General features: G+C 35.7%; 2 protein-coding genes and 1 long non-coding RNA gene across 5 annotated transcripts in view; 2 read left to right on the top strand and 1 right to left on the bottom strand.

The window, feature by feature from the left end:
* The window catches only part of LOC123674976 (TWiK family of potassium channels protein 7-like), a 621,245-nt gene that overhangs the window by 407,010 nt on the left and 190,582 nt on the right, over window positions 1-23,653 (top strand). The window lies entirely within an intron of this gene.
* Window positions 5,151-22,648, bottom strand: LOC123674977 (carbonic anhydrase 9-like). 3 transcript variants are annotated; one of them, XM_045610174.1, is made up of 6 exons: window positions 22,480-22,646; window positions 18,562-18,714; window positions 17,090-17,213; window positions 5,750-5,852; window positions 5,446-5,688; window positions 5,151-5,387 (listed from the first exon to the last, which is right to left on the bottom strand). In XM_045610174.1, exons 1-6 carry the CDS (start codon window positions 22,517-22,519, stop codon window positions 5,247-5,249), a joined length of 804 nt encoding a protein of 267 aa, XP_045466130.1. In that variant the 5' UTR covers window positions 22,520-22,646; the 3' UTR covers window positions 5,151-5,246. The 3 variants fall into 3 exon arrangements, with proteins under 3 accessions (XP_045466130.1, XP_045466131.1, XP_045466132.1); XM_045610175.1 differs by having other exon boundaries at window positions 5,446-5,673; window positions 22,480-22,644; XM_045610176.1 differs by lacking the exon at window positions 18,562-18,714 and having other exon boundaries at window positions 22,480-22,648.
* Window positions 22,636-23,653, top strand: part of LOC123674980 — an 18,518-nt gene continuing 17,500 nt past the window's right edge. The window contains exon 1 of the long non-coding RNA XR_006746729.1: window positions 22,636-22,767. This is a non-coding gene — a long non-coding RNA (uncharacterized LOC123674980). The remainder of the gene's footprint in view (window positions 22,768-23,653) is intronic.

Genomic DNA, 23,653 nt, shown 5'->3' with positions numbered 1-23,653 from the left:
AAATCAAATACATAAATCAAATACAATAACAATACATAAATCTAATCAGAGCCATTACAGTTATGACAGATATATGGCATCTGAAGTACGACCAGAGCCCACATTTAATCCATTTTTCACTAGCTTTTTTTTCCTAATGCCAGCCTTCGGAAAGGTCTGAACACTTTGATGCGAGAAAGCAGTTGGCTCAAAGGAGATTGACGTATTTGCCTTGCAGTAGGTTGTCGAAGTTGGCAGAACATTGATTGAAGTTGAAGTACTGGATTCTTCCGATGAAGCAATAGGAACTATCAGTATTAAATGGTTTTCTCTCGGCTTATTCTTTAGAGTTTCGAGGTTTGGCCAGTCAGTCAGAAAATATCCATTTCTTGGATTATATTTTTTATATGTATAAATGCGTTTTGGAAAAATCAACTTGTATATTGGCTAGAAGGCAAGCCAAGGACAAAGAAGTTTTCATTATGCTTGTCATGATTTGTCATTGTTTTTCCATTATGACTCCGCATCCATTTTACAGGTCCGAAAACAGATCGATCTGAGGGCTGCAGTTTATGCGAACAATGGAACTTAGGGAAAAGAAAGCAATATGATTTCATTTTCTTTACAAAAATTTCGTTGATTGATATGGATATGGAAGGAATTGTTGAACAATACAAGCAAAACCTTATGAGTTGGAGAGGCATTAGAGAATTTCTTGGAATGTTCAAGAGTAACTAGAAATTATGTATCCACTCTGAAGGAGTTGTGATCCCAATTCTGACAAATACTAGTGACGGTTGCTCAATGCTCAATAACCATAAGTTATACAACCCATAACATTCCTCTCAAGTAGAACCCCTTAAGACATAACTTGATTTACAAAAAAAAAGTTTCAACATTACTACATAAGGATAAATTGAAATTTCTGTTCATACTGACCGTGGCGGAAAAACGCGAAATAGGACTGAAACCAGTCTGTATTGTATTGTCTGTATGCTATTCAATTGAAATTAAATTTTATCATGTGAAACGCCGGCGTCGACCATTTCACGGCCCCTTAAATGACGCGATAATAAATAACAGGAAAATGGACGATCGATAACCTAAAATTTGATGAATTCAATCTCGTGTGATTTGTAGGCGTGAAATTCACCTGTTCGGTATCGGCATACAAAAACAAACAAAGAGATCCGTCCTTTGTGTTGACACCGATTTGGTTTCGTACAAACGGACTCCAAAGCGAAATGACGAAATCGAGGTGAGAGAAAAATCGAAAAAAAAAAGGACGTTAACCGCACGATCGACTTCACAACACGTCACAGCGTCAACAGTGGACGCTGCAACAGCTGCCAATTCTTCGGGCAATTTATTTCATACCTGAAAGCAATAATTGGGTGGCATTTTATTGGATTTCATCTGCAGCGACGTTGTGTTCAAATCAAATCAATTCGACGAACTCGAATCTCCCGACCAATTGGACCCTATTTGAAATTTTATCAATTCAAACAGACCGTGTTTTGAATGTCCTTCCGTATATAACGAACAGTAGTTGTACAAATGTAGTACGGCCAATTTTTGTTTTTCACAAAAATGTTTTGGGGTAGGTAGTAGTGTTCATTTCTTCAATGTTATTATTGAAGGCTGAAGTTTTAGTGAATATTGGTATGTCAACACAGAACTTGTTGATTAGTTTTTTAATAATAGTAAGCAGTTTGAGAAAAAAAAAGTTGACTTATTCGATCGAATAAATCAGTCGCAAAAAAAGAGGTCCTATTTCATTATTTTAATCTTGAAAAGATCTGTTCATTATACTTCAACTGTTACATGTTTTTTGGAGTGCTGAATCCAAATCTGAGGTTTGCCGCCACAAAAATGTCGCCACTGTATTTTGATTTCTTTGAAATCACAATAATTGTACCTTTCTGGATTCAATTCTAGCAAAATACTCTATATTATCTTCAAAATCAATTTTGCTACTAATTACGTGTTCAATAGAGATTATTGCCAGCCCACAAAATCTCCCCTGGTGCATCGCAGAGCGCAAATAATTTTTAATTTTGAAAAAGAACGTTCTCTGCCGCTAGCTACAGTTACCGGCATTGTAAGTAGTATCCGAAGAACAATAACAATGTTAGGATAATGTGCGGCTCAAAAGAAGCAATCCCGAGCTTAGATTTCTGGGCTCAATATCATTTCCTAATCACTCGAAGAGTCTATTGCAATTTTATAATTATAAATTCTGAAGATTTTTACGTCGTATATGAATTCAAATAATGTATATTTATATACAGGGTGGCCACTTTTTCAATGGGATTGTATGGGTAACTTTTAAACCATAAGAGTTAGAAGGTCGGTCAAATGGAGAAAAAGTTGCATGCATAGAAGCATTATCAAGCAGTTCAAACAAATCGAGATTATCAGGGCCGGTTTTCGAGATATCATAAGAAAAGTAAATTATGTCATTTTGATTTTTCTTTTTTTCCCACTTTATTTCAAATATTATCAAAAAATGATAAAGGAATTTTTTATTCGACAGTAAATTATCCTCAATTTGGCGTAATCAGATTTCGTATCCAACGTTTCGTACTCTCTGGGCAACCCTCAACCTTATTTTTTTCAATACGGACCTGCATATTTTATGACATCTTTCAAAATAACTCTTAACGCTGAATTCAACGATATATCATACAATGTCATTCAAAGTTGATTTTAGGTGATTTTGACCCTCATCCAAATTTAATTGTGTGTATTTAAGAAAAAACAAGTCTATCAACGATATCAATGTTCTGACCCAAATTCAATCGAACCCAGAAAAAACATCGAGAACTGTGGCCAGTAAATGGAATTTTTCAAAAACTTCTGTTAATAAAATAGTCAAGAGACGCGAATAAAATGATTTTAAATTTGAATACCAAGCCTTGCAAAAATTATATCGTAATGATCTCAAAATGAAGTTCGATTCTGTAATTTGTTTCAACGATTCAAATGACAAATGTTTTGGAAGGTATTCAAGTAGACCAAACAAGCAAATGTATAAGAAGTATGGGTTCCAGAACCGTAAAGTGCAATTTACAAAATGGTGGACATTCCGAACACTTACTTCATTAATTTTCATTTACTTTCGAATAATCATTTGATTTTTCTTTCATTAAATGCTACTTTCGTTTAATTATTATGAATTGAAATATTTAAATGATTATTATAAAAGAAGAACCAAGAAACCAGTATACTGGTTTCTTGCTTTGATTCTAATATGTTCCATTTAGTTCAAGATGGATAAGTTGATTTTCTTATCGAAATTTATTGCATATTGCATGTTGTTAATTAAATTAAATGAAGTTAATACAGATCCGACCCAAAGAAAATTGGAAAATGGTCAAAATCACTTGAAAATCTACTTTGAATGACATTGTATGATATATCGTTGAATTCAGCGTTGAGAGTTATTTCGAAAAATGTCATAAAATATGCAGGTCCGTATTGAAAAAAATGAGGTTGAGGGTGGCCCAGAGAGTACGAAACGTTGGATACGAAATCTGATCACGTCAAATTGAGGATAATTTACTGTCGAATAAAAAATTCCTGTAACATTTTTTGATGATTTTTGAAATGAAGTGGGGAAAAAAGAAAAATCAAAATGACATAATTTACTTTTCTTATGATATCTCGAAAACCGGCCCTCATAATCTCGATTTGTTTGAACTGCTTGATAATGCTTCTATGCATGCAACTTTTTCTCCATTTGACCGACCTTCTAACTCTTATGGTTTAAAAGTTACCTATACAATCCCATTGAAAAAGTGGCCACCCTGTATAATAATATTCTTTCAATTTGAGGGAGCGTCCATTCAAAGAACTAACGCAATGTCCAATAAATAATTGAAAAAATTTATGTGATTTATTTTTTTAGGATGAGTTTTAGGTGTATCCCTTCCTTTATATTGAAAAATCCTTGATTTTAAACGAATGGTCAGATTGGAATTCATGTTTATTTCCACATTTTCTATCATTTGTTTAGCAGAACAAAGCATTTGCTCGATACCATTAGTTCTCAAATTTGCCAAATATTTTGACACATTTCTCATCATTTCTAACACACACATCAATTATCATACCGGGACTTTGCAACTGCTTAGAGAATGAAATTTTCAAAGCTAACTTTTCGCTCTTACTTCTAGTATCGCCTTCTTGCTCATCATTCGCTGTGCTTTCTCAAAGAGCATCATATAATTTCTCTCAGTTGATACCTTAGCGACGTTAAAGCGTTAATTCTACTTTCCCATCTAGTGGTACTAAGACCTATAAGAGTTAGAGGAAAATTGTATTTTTCCAAAACCCCCATCCCACCGTTTAGATGAACTTGAAAAAATAAGAAAATAGAAAAATAGAGGAAAAATTTGATACTTCACCAGATTTACAAGCTGCATCGTTAATTACTAAATTCAGCGAATGACAAAAAAAAAGGAACGAAGAAAGCTTCCGGGATTTCATTAAGAATAATAATAATTCACATGCCTACTTTTGCAGAAAAGTCGAATCGAATAAAACAAAATGTATGTCTATGTGATCATTTACTTTATGTTTTTTACGCTGTCGGCTGTAGGTATTTTGATTTAATCCTGGATTTCTTCAACGCCGATGAACAATGCGCTGAAAACATTTGGTATTTTACAGTAACTGGTTCTGAATGCATAATCGTAGGACCACATGTTGAATGTGTAAACAGCTTACACATAATTCGAAAGCGAAGGTATTGTTGTTTTTGTCTTTGTGAAATACATTTCATTCCTCTTTCAACAAGGGTAATAGGCAATTCTGTTTATTATATAGGTTGGGTTGCCATGTGTTATTTATTAAGCAGGCGGCTTGGTAAAGACGGTTTGGAGATTTGTATTGCAGAGAATATTGATAAACGCAACGGAGCGGACCAACTTCATGTTGTTTTCAAGAATCGAGACTATATTTCTTTAGAAATCTGAAAAGGCGGCCACAAACTGGGCTAAATTGCCGCCCCTCGAATAGAGGCTCCTGAAACAGTCGCTTCACTGTTTCACCCCTAACGCCGGCCCTGTGTAAGCTACAAATGGCATTTTAACTAGAAAAGGTTTATATTGTTCGAAATCAATCGCCACTGAATATTCGAAAATTATATCGTTTCAAAGGAATGAGAATAAGTTCTGCTCTCTATAATGAAAGTGTAAAAATTTGATCCAAAAAACAAGGTTTCAATCACTCGCATGTATTCACTTATCAGGTGTTTCCAGTATCTAGGGAAACTTCAAACAATAACATGAATTCTTGTCCCCATTGAAGAACACCGGAGGTGCCATCTTGGATCTAATCGTAGGTAAGTTGTTGTAAACTACTGGATTCCCGATTTCGTTGTAGATGTCGCTTAACACGTACAGCTGTAAAATGAAAACATATAATTCCATTTTTGGGCAGACCCTCCATACATTTACTTACCTGCTTTCTAGTTAAGTGGGCCCTGTCCACGAAAACAGTGTAAGTGTTCGGATAGAATGGCGGAAAGGTGATAGATCCTTCATACCGGAAATAATTTGCAGTGTTGTCCGGGATGAGCTGGGATATGACAATAGGGAGCTCAGCCAAACAGGGGATCTTCGGGTTCCTGGATATGGAATCGTGAGCAGCTAGAACTGTGTTCAAGGAAGGATTCTCAACCTCGGAATACTGAAAAAGATATCTCTAGTTCAAATTGTATGGAGAAGAATTTGTTTGGTGTCCAAATTGCCCAATATTAGCTCACCCTCCATACTGATGCTAAAATGGCAAGTCCTTTTCTCTCAGCAGCTTCTTTGAACGTTTTGAACTCGCTTGCAACCAGCTGGATGTGGCACTCCAGCATGAATCTGTGGGAAATCCATAATTAGATTTTAGAAATATACAGTGAATATCGAAATTCAAAAAATATTTAATTTGTTGGCAAATTCACCAGTTGACATCTATTAACACATGTTCTTTTACTGTCGTGAAATATAAACATAAATTATATAATATGGAAGAAATAACCGAGACAATATCTTCAAATAATAAGAACATTTCTATTCATATTCAGTAATGTTCAAATATACAGGGTGAGTCGGGAGGAACAGGCCAAACTCTAGGAGCGTATTGTACACGTGAAAATAATAAAAAAAATACTCATATGTTCTCATACGATTCTCATTCGTTTTCGAGTTACAGGGTGTTGAAGTTCGAATACATTTTTTGTAATGATTATTCGAGTTTATCTAAGCTTTATGAATCATTGCTACGGTTTGGGAGAATAACCATAAAAACTAATAATGAATTTATTCACCACAGCTTACAAACTGGATTTTTCATGACAATTTGGATATTTCTGAGGATTTCGGGAGAATCGTTAGAAACTTTTTTCTAGAAATCAGTAGCAGATACGACAAAACTGCAAAAGACCATAAAGTTTAGTTTTTCAACAAAGATTTTTTTATATATTTCTTCAAATTAACAGAGGCTCACCAAAAAAAAAAAAGTTCTGGAGGAAAACAGTGGACAGTGTTCCAGAGAAAATATCACCCTGTGGATTTGCTATCGAAATTGGGATTTTACATGATGTGAACTTGATAATATTTATGCAAAATATCAGTTGAATATCTTGTGAAGATACTATAAGAGAAAAACTTGAAAAAAAATTGTAACTTTAACACACTGTATCTCGAAAACAAATGAGAATCTATAAGAACATGAGTTTTTTTGAATTACTTTCACGTGTACAATAAACACCCCTGGAGTTTGTCCTGTTCCTCCCGACTCAACCTGTAGATTGTGATATTCATTCTGTAGAGGTACAGAGTGTCCTCCCAGTGGGTTTCTCCCTCAAGGGAGCGGTGGTGTTTTGACGACAACTTGCTTCTTTTTGATGAAATAAAAATAAAACACATACAGATTTGCTCTAGATGGTATTGTTTCTATGCTACATGTGACTGCAATATACAGGGTGTCCCGGGAAGAATACGACAAATGAATACCATGACTTGAGGTCATCATGGAGGACCCGTATCAAGAGGTTTCTATCGCCTGTCTGCCTTCGTTTGGGATATACAGGGTGATGTTCATCTTATGAGTAAAATTTCACTGTTGAATAACTCTTCAACTAATCGACCGAATAATTTCAAATTTTGAAGTTTTGTCACCCTTTACTATCACCTTTCTTCAATATTTCAGAATTCGAGTAAATCAGATCCGAACTAGGAAAATTTCAGACTTTTCCTATTTTCGTGAATATTGGATCACCCTGTACGTAAACATTATGATTTTTTTCCGTTTTCGTAACCACAAAGAATTAATTCATTATAAAAATTCTAAATCTGTACTTCGCACGGTCATACAGGGTGATCAATAAACATTCCCTTATGAGTGAAATGTTTTTTAGTTCAATAACTCCACCGAATAATTTCATGTTTTGAAGTTTTGTCATATTTTACTATCGGCTTCCTTCAATAATTCTGAAATCGAAAAAATTAGGTCCGGACTAGGAAAATTTTAGACTTTTTCTATTTTCGTGAATATTGTATAACCCTGTAAGTCAATATCATAATTTTTTTCGTTTTCGTAATCACAAAGAATTAATTCATAATCAAAATTCTCTGCTTGCCACTGTCATACAGGGTGACCAATGAACATTCCCTTATGAATGAAATTTCATAGTTCGATAAATCTTGAATTTATCGGTAGAATCATTTTGAAAATTGCAGAAGACACCCAGTACAAGTAAGGAAGACAAGCTCAAAATAGCAGTTATCGAAATTCCGCTTGGCAAACACAAGCCACTGGAACAGACAGACATCGCCGATTTCGACGAATCATCCCCGTACATCTCCGCCTCGCCAGTTTTGCGTGAACCAGTAGGGGTGAAAAACTCTTCAATTAAATCTAAAAACGCGCACCGCTAAGCAGCTCATTTATCTTTCTCCCAAAAGGCATTGATCGGATGGTTGAAGAATTATTACGCAATCCGATTGAAGGGCAATCGGAAGCAGATACACCATTAGTCCGTACAATGGGGATTTGTCCTTGGGTTCAGCAGTGCGTTGTGTCGATGACCCCATTTCCTTTGTAGCCAGAAATGTATAGCCGCTTAGTAGAGGAATACCCAGAGTATTGTTTGTTTCTATTCCTTTGACATTTGAGTATATGAATGAAATGACTATGAATTCAAGAAAGGACAGGGCTGTCGCTAGGGAGTAGGCAGGGTAGGTGTTCCCCTAGGGCGGCATAATTCAAGGGCGCCATTTCAAGCTTGATCAAAAGAAAATACATATGTAGAAATTCAAAGCACCAAATGAGATATTCAGTCAGCAACAACAGCAACGAATATCGACAAATTTAATTAACATCAAAAACCATCAAAGTTGCCGCATTATACATTATACTGATAAATATCCAGATGTGGTGTGATCCCCTCACTGTTTACGAGTTATTGACGCTATAAACATCATCTGGCTTGTCGGCGTTCGCTTTGCATTGCCGAATTTTATTGCCACTTGGGGTTCTGGATTATTTTCTTTTCAATTCTCTAATCAGAATGTCGATTCCTCAAATAGAATGCAAAACATAAGAAAAAAATTCCATTTCATCACTTCCAACTGATCCTTCTTAGGAAATATAAGAAGTTTTATTATTTCATACCACATTCCATTATTTTATAATATTCTTTTTTTTCATATAAAATTATCTAGTGTTGGGCGTGGGTGCATTCGAATCAAATAATGGTTCATCCGCATCATCCTATTGTTTCACTCGATGATCTTAAACTAAAAAAAAACAAATTTTCGAGCTTTTTGTGAAGTCGAAACTGAGCTAGGAACCTGAAACTGCAGGCCCACTCTAGAGGGGCAGCAAATAATGAAGGGCGGCATTATCTGAATTACTGGAAGAACGAATTGAATTTTTTTTTATTGATTTGAACGAATTTCACTAATGAATATCTGTAACATCTATTCGAATTTAAAATAATTGTTCATTCGCATCATCCGGTTGTTTAAATTCATCATATCAAAGAAAAAAAAAAGAAATGTTTGAGCGTTTTAATGTAATCAAAACTCAGCAGGAGGATCTGAAACCTTAATTCAATTAATATATTTTATCATTTATCCATCAAATAATAATAATAATCATTTATCCATTAGAATTCAGTTGAGCACGTTCATTGTGCATTCCACATATCTTGAATCATCTATTGGATTTGAATTTGAATCCATAACAAATAATTACACTTAAAATACATTTTTTCTATCCTAAAATACTTTTTATGAAAAAGTTTGGTGTTCTTCACACTTCCACACTGAATCTTCGAAAACAAATTCACCAAACCAACATCCACCCCAAACCCCCTCCCCCACTCTTTTGCTTAGTACAAATTTTAAGCATCCTGCAGAGTTATTTTCTGTTAGGACGGCAAAATGGGTCTCTGCCTAGGGCGGCAGTTTGGCTAGCTACAGCCCTGAGAAGGGATTTGAGACATTCAATGTCATAAGTTTCACACAGTGATGGAATAATTCACAAAGAAGGACTGTATTCAAAACATGCTGTAATAAAAATAAAATTTTGGAAATTCGATAACCTTTGGCGAAAACTGCATTTTATCAGACGGATACAATTTTTCAGTTCCGACAAGTTAGTGCAAATATTCCACCCTTAGCTCTTAGTGCGGAGCATAACAACATGCCTAGAGTTCAAAAACGTACAAGTAATCGATATGTTGTTGATATTGTGATATTGAAACTTGAAAGGGGTAGAATTTTGCCCCCTATTGCGAATTCGAACGTTGTATTGAATATACTGCAATGACTTCAATGCACGTGAGAATAGAGATAATAGACTTAGTTAAACGAAAAAAACTGGTTAGTCGAAGCATACCATAGATAATCAAGATAAGCTCCGCACACAACTACACTAGACGTACTAATAAACTGTCCATCAAGTCTCTCATGATTTTCATTCATTTTATTCAAAAATGATTGAATCAACATAATGTGTAGATTGAGAACACACTGAATTAAAACATGTTCTTATGAATTTTATTTCATTAAATATGTTTCCATTTATTCCATTTTCCATTTATTATAATTTTTGTGGATTTGAATTTAATAAATCATTCATTATTTTTTTGATGTTCAATAACATTAATACCAGCTTTGGTTCAAATTACGTCATGAAGTCTATTTGATAGTCCTTTCAGTATATTGTGAATAAGTAACTGTCATTACTCACTAGTGTCACTACTACTCCTCCGATGATATGAGGTTGAATTTAGTCGATGGAGCTAGTAGTTTTCAGTTTAGGATTAAGATAAAGACTGCACGCTGGTATTGGTAACGTGATCAAGATTATCAGTGGTTGTTCTAGAGACACAGAAAGCCCGTTATTGAAGACCACAAATTCAGTTTGAGCCTTGTGACTGATACCTCTCTCTAAGCCATTTCAATCCCCTATGTCTATGATATGATAACTCAGTCTCCAATATGTCAAATGCAATAAATCTTGCATTAGATCGTTTGATCACACCTTGACGACCATCTAGAACTCGTAAGGTTATGCTCAATCAGAAAATAAGAATTTTCCACTGATCCGTGGTGCAAATAGTATGTTGACGAATGAAGTGAAAAAATTGAATAAAATTTGCGATATACGGATACGATATAGAAAAGGGAAATGAAGTCAATAATATGAAAACTAGAGCGATGTACCTGGGTAATGACACTTCAGAGGACATACAAATAAAACGAGGGGTATTATCACCACTTCTATTCAATCAGTACTCTGAGATCATAATTGAGAATGTATTGGCGGGAACAACAATCGGCATGAAAGTTAATGGAAGATCAATCAACAATGTAAGATATGCCGACGCACCATACCCATTGCAGAGTCACTAGCAGACCTACAAATAATATCAGATCGAGAAGTAGAAAATAGGCCTCACATTCAAATGTGGAGAAAATAAAATTTATGACTATAACAAAAGCACAACAACGACCAGAGAGTTCATGGCAGTGGAAAAGGTGAGGAAGTATAAATACCTGGAAACCATTGTAAAAGAGAGTAATGAGTGTATGAGGAAAATTCGAGTGTGAATTGGCGTATTCCCTGTGCTCATCTATGGAATGAAAGCTTGGACAATGAAGCAGGATATTAGTATTCGCCTGGATGCATTCGGAATATGGAGAGAATCTTCAATCCTTCAGATAAGGTGGATAGACGAAGTACCATCTACAGAAGAATGAGCGAAGAGAGGGAAATACTCAAGGTTAAAATTGGAAAGCGGGGTCATGTGCTGAGAGGGGAGAAACAGACCTTAATGCAGATAGTGATACAGGGAAGAAGGAACATCGGAATGAGAAGAATCTCCTGGTTAAACAACTTGAGACAATGGTACAAGTGCAGTTCTATTGAGTTGTTTAGGGCTGCAGTGTCGAAGATGAAAGTAGCTATTTTAATAGCCAATCTTCTGAGAGAAAAAAGCTCCTGAAAAAAAGAAGCAATGAGCTCATTTAAAGGAAAAAGGAGCCTTACAAACCAAAATAATAAACTGATAATGATCAAGTCAATTGCGAGACCTCAAATAATATGAGGATCAGGAGCATGCGTCTAAGCAGACAAAAACCATATCAAGAAGATGTGAGCAATAAAAAATAAACTGTTTTGTAATGAATGTGAATAATAATTTACAATTAGTACAGGCTCATTGAAAGGATATTCAACAAATTCCCGTTTCTATCTCAGTAGAGTGAACGCAAACGAAGTCGTTGTCACCCCTCACATTTATTAGGCATTAATTCCTTCATCCTGGCTTAAGATAAACACCCCAGGGTGGTTGGCACTGTCGATATCCCACGATAAAACAACTAGGTTCGAATTTCAAGAGATTTGTACAGGATGTCAAAGCAATAAAAATTTAGTCGTAAAAACTCTAGGGAGGATTAAATGGCCCAAAACTTAGAACATAAAAATCTGTTCTATTCGGAGGGACCACCAACGGTGCGTTCAAAATGGTTCCTAATTTTAGGCGGTGCTAACGGTACAACCCCATGTCAATAGTACATACCATGGGGTGGAACCAATAATCTAGGTACATAAGGACAATCACTCTGATTGGACGAAGGAAAAAGAAGATAGACGCTTAGAAAAATTTGGTAGAAGGAGGGTGACGATTATTCAACTATAAAAACACTAGTTTTCAATTCGGTAGATAGTTAGGGTTAGAGTTAAAGTTCGGGGTTCGGTTCGAAGGTGGGACCAAAAGGGGAATTCGGTTCTGAGTTCAAGTTCGATTCTAAGTTGAATAAAGTTCAAGTCGGTTTTCGGGAACGGTTTCAGGAAAGGTACATATAGGGAATTTGTTGAAATGTTTATTTGAACAGTTTGGAAGTGATTGTGATATCCAGGGTAAGGATATTTAATTTAATCTTATATATATTGTTGTTTGATTTTTCTCCTTAGAAAAGATTTATCAAATAGTCCAAGATTGTCGAGTGTTATTATTTTTCGTATTTACTCTTAAGGTGTTTGCCATAGGCTAGTAATGTGCAAATTTTATTGACTGTATTTTCTCATTAATTATTCCAATCCATTATTAAACTTTGTTATTCAAGAATACTTGGTATCATTCAGTGAAACACCTCCTAGAAAAAGATCAAATATAAGACTTATCCTAGGGCATAAGCCGGACGCACGAAAGGTTCTTTCATAAAAGAGAAATTGTGTTAATTTCAAAATAACTGTACTGGCCGGAACTATAGAAAGCCGCTCTTCTAATAAGTTCCTTTTTTTGAACATTAACACCCAACTACAGGCCAGTTTATTTTAGTTTGAAGCTGTAATTAATCTTCCATGGTTCGAGAGAAAACAACAATTCACAGAAACTTAGATTTGAGATGAGGTTTTTAACCTATCGAACCTACGAAATAAGAGAAATTGAGTGAAACTCAATTTCAACTATCAAAAAGAAGCGACTCTCCCTGACATAGGTACACACAAAAACTACCAAACGTAAATCGTAATAGAGTTGCAAACCGAATAGTCAAAAGGAAATATAACTATGTCATGAACTTTAAAAACGCCAGGTTAGGATTCGTGAGGAAGATCGCGTTCTTCAAACGTGGAGTCCCACACTTTTCGACGTTTCAAAAAGGAAGTGATTCCATAGAAATTTCAACTTTTCCGGATCTAGGATATGCATCGAGTATGCGTAAACATACGGTATTTTCACATCTCGCGTTCTGCTTGATAGATTTTAAAGAAATTGGATGCTTAACTCTAGATTGAGTTGAAAGTGCTCTTATTGGAATATAATCTATTCCAAATATGCGTAGTCACGAATTTCTCGGTATTTCGACATCCGATATTAATGAAATTTGTTATGAATATTCGAATTTAGTCGAATTCCGAATACACGGTGCATGCGCAAAAGGTAAATCTACGAGTAAGTAAGTCTTATATAGTCCAACCTAAAATATGCCTGATTTAAAAAAAAAAATTTAAAATTATCATTTCAAACATAAAAATAACAGCACAAATTTTTTTTTCATGTACTCAGAAAGCATGGTTAATATATGTATGAGGTGCGTAAACCACACAGGGAATGGAATGGTCTCGCACGCATCCGTTTTCTAATGGATTAGAGCACCTGGTTGCATTAGCCCTCTAGGAAAAGGAAAAATGCCACCCGGCAGATAATAGACAAAACTCCAGAAATTACGTAATGTAAAGGATTGATTTTAAGAACGAAAGACGATGAAATTCTGGAATTCTGACATTCAAATTCCCCATGGGTAAGAATTCCAATTTGATATTTAAACTGAAAATATACTATAACTTGTTTGAAAATGGATACGCCATAATGGATGTCCATTTGAATTCAATTTGTAAGGATTACTTGCTCTATGATCTTCATAATTTCGGAAATATTTGTGAACCCAAAATGAAACACGAATTGTCGGTAGGACAGCAACTGCTGGGTCCAATTGTTCAATCATGAAATACAAGACATAATATATTGATGGTAATTCAACCATATTAGCCTTCGTTATTTCGAAGTCCTGAGTTTTCGGAAAAGTTATTCGAATTCCGAAACGAAGGATCGACAATATCAACTTGAGATATTCTTTTATAGAGAAGAAAATAATAAACCGTTGTGGAAAATGCTCAGTGTTATTTTCATTTGAGTTTTGTATTCTAGGTTTTCTAGTGTAAGAACTCTGTCTGCCCAAGAAGTGGCGTTATGGGTGTCGCGCCATACTCTACTACGGCCCCGGCGGGTTTGTGAGGGTCGCCGCGTTGCAGTTGCAGCTGTTGACGAACATATACAAGAAAACAGAAAAAAGGCAAGGCAATTGCACGGGAGACTGTTCCCGCTGCTGAACCCTAAAAGTGAACTTTTTTTAGAAAACAAGCTGAAGATAATAAGAAGAGTGCTAATACCAAGCATTACCTATTCAGGCGTTACCTGGCACAATACGAAAGACAATAATAAGGATCAGTTGCAAAGTACGCTGAATTCAGTAATCAGAACAGCGGTTGGCGCCCCTGGTAGATAACCAACCAACAAATCAGAGACGAACTGAAAATTGAAACTATTGAGGAAATAGGCAACAAACAGAGAAAGAAGACAATAGAGATGCTGAAAGAGCATGAGAATAAGGGATTAAGAAAGATACTACAAATCAAAATAAGAATGACAGATAAAAGGAAATACTTATTTCAGAGAACTAAATAAAAGAAAAAAGTAGGGAGGAACGTCTTCCGATCAGACAACAGTAGAAAATAGGAGAAATTACTTTAGAGGCGTAGGGAATGTAAATTCCGGACCTTAAACAAAAAGACGATCTGAGTGCAGATGCAGCAGAGTCACCTGTCCAAGATAGTGTGAGAGGGTGTCTTAGACAGAGATCGCTGAACTGCCTGACTGAAAAGTCCACTAGTGATCTCGACGAAACACTCATAATCCTACGTAAATTTGGCTCGAATATGTCTCGCCAAACTAGAATGTGCAGATTTAAGGCTCAGTTTGAATTTTTTTTAACGATTCTCAAGAAGTTTATTTTTCATCCATTCATCCTCAATCGATTATCATATTCTTTCGGAATAAAGACTCAAATATACCAGTCAGAAATTACTCAAAGAGAGTCCTCGAACTCTCGATCAACAAAACTGTCTACACAATATCATAAAAATGTCCGCAGTAACAATTCGTTACGGTCATATGAGTCTCTGGGTACAACAGAAGTTTTGCCTGTTTCAGACTTGGTAAGGAAAGCCGGTTCGGCCGTTATGCCTGCCCCAAATCGCTTAATCAAATTGTTTACTTTGTTTTACGGTCTGTTCGGAAGATGGAGATTGGATCTTGATGGGGATCAAGACGGGACTATAACGAGTTTTGATGGAGTTCGTTAGGATATTAGGGAGGCACTTGTTACTCGACCCCTGGATCGGCAAGGTCTGATCGGGTCATCGTCTGCGATGAGCTTGGCATATTCTCAACATAACATATTTAGCCGTATTCATAAAAATGAAGGACATCCTTGTATAAGGTTTTGAGTTTAAGAAAAAGGTAGTAGTATAAATAAGCATTTCTTCTTTTTCGTACTCATAGTGATTACCATATTACATAGGCGTACAACTTTGTTTCCGCCGTTTTTTTCCGAAATTCGAGGCTTTATTGCAAAAAACTGCTTATACCTTTATGATGGAAAATATTATCCAAGTACATCCTCCCATCTTTCGGGCAGTTATAAGACCAGAAGTGCTGAGCACCAAGGCCGTGTGTCATTGATCGAAACGAGTGATAGTTCGAAGGAGCAAAGTCTGGAGAATACGGCGGTTTGGGTAGAACTGCTCATTTCAACGTTTCCAACTTTCGCAACATGTGGTCGGGCAATATCATGTTGTAACTTTATCATGTCTCTCATTGTATTGCGGCCGCTTGTCTTTAAATGCTTGGCTCAAACGCATTAAATGCGTTCGATCACGATCGCCTGTGATTGTTTCAGTTGGTTTTAACTACTCATAATACACTACGCCAAGCTGGTCCCACCAAATACTGATCATGACTTTGGACTGTGAATATTCGGTTTGGCCTTCGACGTGAAAGCATGGCCGGGATATCCCCATGATTTTCTGCGCTTGGAATTATAGTAATGAGTCCATTTTTCGTCTCCAGTCACAATGCTATGCAGAAATCCCTTCCGTCTCTACCTTGCAAGCAGTCGTTCATAAGCAAACAAACAAACGCCGTTCAACATATCTCAGCTTCAACTCGTACGACACCCAATTTCCTCCTTTCTGAATCATTCCAATGACTTTCAGACGTTTTGAAATGGCTTGTTGCCTGCCAATTCTTCTTGCGTTTGACACTAGTCTTGATCAAGTAATGCCTCCAATTCTGCATCTTCGAAAACCTTCTCTATTCCACAGACATGCTGGTCATCGACGTTCAAATCATTGTTCTTGTAGCGTTGAAACCACTCTCGACATGTTGTCTCACTAATAGCGGCCTCACCATATTCATTTGGGAGCATTCGATGAGCCTCAGCCGCAGATTTCGTCATATTAAAGCAAATGACTAGAATTTGGCCCGTAAGCTGACATGTTTAATCGAGAATAACTTTATGATGCAGACACAAATCGACTAATATTTCGATGTCATTATGTTCACAAATACCTAAGCTTATTATATGACATTTACGATCTATTTATTCCGACTAACACTTATAGCTATAGCCATCTATTGCAAAACGGCGAAAGCAAAGTTGTACACTATTATTATACTTCCAATGATATCCTGCAATAATAAGTAAAGGGGTGTTGGCTTGTGTGTCCCGCGGCACACGCTTTTTAACATTCTTATTCACGGTATTCCTTTCTTATCTTTTCTATTTGAGCCCATTATTATAAGACATAATATATTTGATGAAAATTATTGAAAATATATAAAATTAGTTCTCTGTCCCTTATGATAAGAGCATAATGACATCAATAAAATCAATATAACGAAATGGCATTACATAAAACAATTTTCATTTTCTGATAACTCAAGCCAATATATTATTATTACCGGAATGGATGTTACCTGACACTATTAATTGTATGTTCAGAGTCCCAATGGAAATGCACATTTTGCACCATATACTCCGGATATCGCAAACCACCTCCGGTGATCCGAGGCCTCTGATCGCCTCTGGAATTGATCTGAACTGAAACAATAAAACTTTTACTTGAACGTCCGATTGAATCGAAATGCGGTTAAAACATATTTCGTTTTGAATACAACAATTTTTTTCATCTACCAATCAGTAACTTTGGATTCATATTAATACATAAAATCAACAAATCAATTCGAATACCATATTTTGCGATGTAACTTATTTCATTTTTATGATATTTTTGGTATTTTCAAGTTGACATTTTGACTTTGGAGTGTAATAAAACACTAAAATAAAATGAATCTCTTTTCTGAATCCGAAATGTTCATATTCACTTCGAAATATTGCTATAGCAACCGCAAAGTTTCAATATTTTAGGATATTTCTGTACGCCAACTCATTGAATGATTTACTCGCTAAAGTATTGTGATTTCTATTTGCTTCCATCAGAATAGTACGCTTCTAAGCATACCCACATAACCAGGGCGCATATTGGGACTCAACCCCATTGCCAGACATCGCTAGAAACTGCACTTGAGTAATGAATAATACGCAAAATGCGTTCGTATATCGAGAGATCGCCGGGATCAGTTCTGGTATTCTTTGAGTTGAAGCTCAGGGGTTGATGTAAATTAGTCTAGGTCTCACATCTGAGTGGGAATTTTTTGTGCTGCTAGATAGAAGCGAAGTTGGTTTGTTTACTGCGTTCTTGTTTTAAAATGTTGGAATACTTTCCCTTTCTGCATCGGATTCATCATCCAGACTTCAAGCTGTTGCTACAATAATGGTGGGTTCCATAAAACTTTTATCGTGGAAATTTGCTCGATCAAATCATTTCTGTGTTCAATTTCAGTTCATTTTTGACACTTTCATAGATTTAAAACTACAATCAACGAGTTGATCGGTCAATCGAAGTTTTATGAATCCCGTTGTAAATATTCTATATCTATCAATCTATCCTTATTTCGGTCACTGCTAGACCAAATTCATGGCGAATACATGCAAAATATAAATCAGTCGTTATCATGTTACCCACCAACGAGTTCGATTGAATTGTGGATGGAAAGCATTCCAATCCACTTTATTTTATTAGACCAGTGCATCAGTGCCAAAATCATTTGAAAGCAGTGTGAATTTATGGTTTATCCAAACGGTTATCATGACAGCAATGTAGGTAAAGGCAAATTGAGCGAAAGGGAAATGAATTCAAAGGTCTCTTCTTTTGTAGAATCTAATATTGGTCATAATTTGAAAGAGAAGTGATGTAAAGTTGAAAGATCGGTTTCTGATATTTGTAATTTTATTTGAGTTTCCCACGATAATTTAAATTTATGGAATGACAAATTTTCCTTCTCTTTTTATAGATTATAACTTCAAGACATTCAACAATTATACTCACTGGTGTATCCATTGTTAACTATTTCTGGGAAAAATTCTGTATTGAAACCTACGAACTGAATTGGTTCATTTTGAACTAATTTTGCCTTATGTGTGTAGAGATCCAGAGGAGATAAGGGTATCCTTGGTGCTTCAGATGATGAATCCCCAACCACTAGAAAAAAACGATTTCAATATTTTTTAAACTATTTCAGTTTAAACAGGGAGAATTATTCAAAAGATAAATTCTGAATGAAGTGCTACAACAAAATCTTCATTTATACATTATACTCCACCAACTTATGACACCACGTCACTCAATATTTCAATAAGTCCAGGATCTGGCACACAGAAGGCGACGCCAGTGCCATGCCACATTATTTCGAAAAGATGCAAGTCAAAATTTTATAAAGTTGAGTCTGGATAGAGATATTGAAGGTTAAGGTATGCTTAATTTGTTGTTCTTTGAGAAATTGATAAAAACGAGCTTCCCGGATTGATACAACACTGTTCTGTTGGGAAAAAAATCTGTGCAAGTTAAACAATGGCATGTTAAATGTTATTCAAACTCTGCTCCATCGATGACGAAAGTTAAAGGTGGTAAGCTGTGTTGACTTAAAATGTGGTCGAAGAACCACCAACAATGCTGAACTCTCTGGTCGCCCGAATTCAGCTGTTTTTTTAGAAAATAATATTACATAATGTTATTGGATTGATTGAGTTAAAAAATCAAGTGAAAACGTCCTCAAATGTAACTAAGATAATGCTTCTCGTGACAAATCGATCAAAACTATGGTCAAATTCAACAAATTGCGCTTCCAACTACTTCATCACTCAGAATATTCTCCAGATCTAACCTCCAGGGATTATGGGAAAAATTATTACTGAGGTTGAAGCTTATTTCAAAAGCATATGCAAATCTTTCTATAGAAATAGTATTGTGAAGTTATGAGAGACTTGAAGTACATATAATTACTCTTGGGCTTATTTAGTGAAATGCAGCTGAACATCTACAAAGATAGTTCAAGGTAAAATATCGAAATAATAAAATGAAGGCTAATATTTCCTAAAAATGATTATGATCGGTGGAAATGTGATATGTTCCACCGTCGTTGAAATTAGGATTTTTGTTTGAAGCTTGAAATATAATCTATCACATGATTCACATAAGTCATTAGGAAGCAATACGTCCAAAACGTATCAATCCTTTAAAAGTAGTTCGGAGGAATTATTCCATCGAGTGTCTCTAACACAACGGCATCTTTCACAAGAGATACCATTTACACAGCATTGACGGTCTTACACTTATTTTCTGTTCGTATCATCTCGGTTCGGTGTCAAGAATTGGCTCTATAGTTTTGATACCTTTGGTCTTTCAAGTGTGTCATTATTCCAACACAAAGGTACCAGGTCAATGACCAGAGAAATCGAAGCCGGAGTTCCCCAAGGATCGATAAAAGGACCGCTGCTGTTCAACTTATACATGGCAGACATACCAAAAATGAATTGATGCAAGATTGCCCAGTTTGCATATCACACCGCTATTTACTATCTAAGTAAAATGAGGAAAACAATTACCAAGCAGTTACAGAGAGAATTAGATAAACTGATGGAATACTTCAAGAAATGAAGATTCGAAGTGAATACATCGAAAACAGTTGCAATCTACTCCTGAGGAACAAAAGTAAAGAAAGAGAAAGCAGGAAACGTCAGAACAGAAAATCTGACGATAGAATGGAAGAAGAGGAAGAATGAGAAAATGAACTTTAAAAACATATAGAAGAAAACAGAAAAAAGGCAAGGCAATTGCACGGGAGACTGTACCTGCTGCTCAATCCAAGAGGAAAACTTTCCTTAGAAAACAAGATGAAGATAATAAAAATAGTTCTAATGCCAGGCTTTACGTATGCACGAGTAACCTGGTTAAATACGAAAGAGAATACTAAAGACAAGTTGCAAAGTATATCCAGTAATCAGAACAGCGATTGGTGCCTCATGGTATATAACCAACCAACAAATCAGAGAAGAATTGAAAATTGAAACAATTGAGGAAATAGTTAATAAACAAAGAAAGAAGACAATAAAGAGCATGAGAATATGGAATTCAGAAATATACTACAAATTGAAATAAAAATGACAGATAAGAGGAAATACCTCTTTCAAAGAAGCAAATAGAAGAAAAAGGTGACATGCAAGAAGAAGAAAAGTCTCCCATTTAGACAAAAGTAGGAAATCGGAGAAATGAAAGTAGAGGCATAGGGAATAAAATTCCAGTCCTTATACAAAAAGACCTGAAAACAAAAGAAAAAGAAAGACCTGAAAGTATTCTGCGAATAATACGAAGAGCATGTTTCATCAAAGCTACGGAGGCCATCACTCAGATGCTACATTCGGATGTTATCTACATAGAGATCACAATGAAAATTACAGAGTTTCGAATCCTTATTGATAGACCAATCCACATACTAGGAAAGCAACGGTGTATTTCAGGCAGAAATTATTCAACTATATGTGAGGCTGTTATCAATGAAGCTCAGATAAAGTCGACTTAATGGATATTGAGCCGGAAGATTATGGAAATATATATTCCAAGAATATAAAGTGGAATTCCTTTTTGAACATTCGAGGACGTCTGTTTCAACGGGCGATTTCATATATTCGAAGGAGAACATGCGGAATATCCGGATTAGTAGTTCCACAAAGCCTCTCTCTTACCCGGAAATCTACTGGGAAATCCGGTGATGGCGTTTTCCGACTTTTCTGTCTTGACGTCCGTTCACGCGTCTCTTCAGCTGCGATCCAAAGTGCGTGAGTGTCTTCGATGCGAAAGTTGGGAAATTTGTACGCGGCATCCCCTTTCGACCGATGCCTCGGCTTTCCCAAATTTCACTTCAACTATCTTCAGAAGTCGAAGTCTCACGTGTTGGTACTGATATAGAGAGAGTTCAGTTTGGCATATGATCTCTCCTCTCTCAATTTGAGGTTTTTACGTGATTCGTATGAGTTTTCGCCAGAGATATCAAGATATTAGAAAAATATCAAAATCGATTGTGATTTTTGTGAAACGATAATAATAATTGTGAATCCGGTACACCGCAGTTCTCTGAATGTTCTCTGAATACCTATAAGCTGCTTGCTTCGATCTCGCCTTCTAGTCGAGCCATGTACAAGGTGTCCCAAATGTGATGCCAACTGAAAGAATCTCGCGAAGAGAAAATCTTCGAGGACACCCGATACCTTCAATCGAAATAATAATATATCAGAAAGCAGATCATACATATCTTAATTAGTTTCCGAGTTACAGGGCGCTTCTGAAAAATGACGCTATATTTTGCTTTCTATTCGAGAAACAGAAACCAATATTTGGCGAAATATTTGGTTAGAATATTCTTCAGAAACGCTCTGTAACTCGAAAACGAATCAAGATATCTATGACCTGCTTCTATATCTCATTACATATTTTGAAAAAGGATATCGAGGGTCGTAGTAGATTTTTTTTCAGCTCTTTTACTTCTCCAGATGCTTTCAGTGATCATCGAATTCAGTAGTTAGTAACAATAGAACAGCATACATCTCGATATCCTCTACATTTTTCTTCACCTCACCTATGCACTTCCATCTATGCAGTATTGTCAGTAAATACGGCTAATTGGAGATATGAAAATCTTGTTTTAGCAAATTATTTCAAAATGAAAAGGGGATATGGTAACCAGAGCTTGCTTCGATTACATGAATCCATAGGACAAATCCTCTTGAAGTTTAGGTGTAACAATAAAATACATTGTAACACCTCTTTCGGACCATACATGGAAATAGATGCTTGGTGGAGTAAAATTTTAAACATCGGTAAAATCAATTTTCATCACAATGAAGGTATGCTCTATATAATAATCATTCTGAGAAATATATCTAACTTATATTATTATTATTATACACTTACAATCATCTGGCTGAGGAGCAAGCTCCCTACTTGGCTTCATTTCGATATTTCACTGCTTGAAATTTGGAAAATGAATTGTGTAAATGAACTTGGGATTATTAGCATGGATTTCAATTTGGATGAGACATTTTTTCCTATGACATTTTTAGTAATGTCAAACGAATGGCAGATTTCGAAAAGATTTTGTTCTTTATGCCATTTTCTGTACCTACCAATTTATACCCAGTGTTCTATCATCGTTTCTACTACGAGAAACTTATTGATTCCCTAACTGTTTTCAACGATGGAGTGAGTACCTGAATTAATTTTCCTGTTCAATTATTATTTAGCTTTTATCTCTATTATTAGCCATGATTTTGTCGCTAATAATGAGTTTCGAAGGAATAAAAGGTGTTCCCTAACCTTAATTATATTTCTGAGATATAGAGTAGGTAGTTGAGTGATTAGTGTAGTCCATACTGTGAAATTATTTCCGTTATGCGTAATTTACAACTTTCAAGGTTCTTCAATTATTTTCAACCACAAGAATAATTTTGCTATCGACTCACAACAAAATATCATTAAAATCTTTTCATGATTGTAATAGTAATGGCGATCGGTTGATTTGAACCCATTCGGATGATTTTTTTCAACGCCTTCCTCATGGAAGACCTAGAAAACCGAAAGAATCATTTTGCTATCAAATTTCAACCTACAACAGAAAATCATTGATATCTTTTCATGATTGTAACAGCAACATCGATCGGTTGATTTGAACCCATTTGGACAATTTTTTTCAACGCCTTCCTCATGGAAGAACTAGAAAATCCTCTTGGATAACGTCGGATAATTCCATACATTCGGAGAGTCGAGTTCTCTAAAAGCTTTTTATGTTGAAAGAAGGCTAAATTTACCCTGAGCTTGCGAGATCACAAAGCAAGGTTGTAAATTACATCAACTGCCTACTACAAATAAAGTGACGTAACTTCTAATAAACGAAATCCTCGAACAAATTAACATTTTTTTGGAGATTTATATAATGCGTTAATGGCTTTTTCAGTTCGTCCCAACTCCCTTGGACAATTTCCTCGAAAATAGCAAAGAAAAAACGGAAAAGCTATCCCTGACATATATTCTTGTCCCATGTCATCCCTTGAAAGCATGAGTGACTTCTTTACGCTTTCCTAACTCTATG

This window comes from Harmonia axyridis, chromosome 3 (genome assembly GCF_914767665.1).
Source record: "Harmonia axyridis chromosome 3, icHarAxyr1.1, whole genome shotgun sequence".
In the NCBI taxonomy this organism is placed as follows: Eukaryota; Metazoa; Arthropoda; class Insecta; order Coleoptera; family Coccinellidae; genus Harmonia; species Harmonia axyridis.
Note: the sequence above shows the minus strand (reverse complement) of the source record. Positions and strands in the feature narration are given on the sequence as shown.

Bases quoted from the DNA above. Each gene is read 5' to 3' on its own strand.
- LOC123674977 (XM_045610174.1), bottom strand. From the start codon at position 22,519: ATGAAGCCAAGTAGGGAGCTTGCTCCTCAGCCAGATGATT. The intron at 5,853-17,089 runs GTAACATCCATT...GATTTCCCACAG, and splicing joins CATACAATTAATAGTGTCAG to ATTCATGCTGGAGTGCCACA. The intron at 5,388-5,445 runs GTAAGTAAATGT...TTCATTTTACAG, and splicing joins CCCACTTAACTAGAAAGCAG to CTGTACGTGTTAAGCGACAT.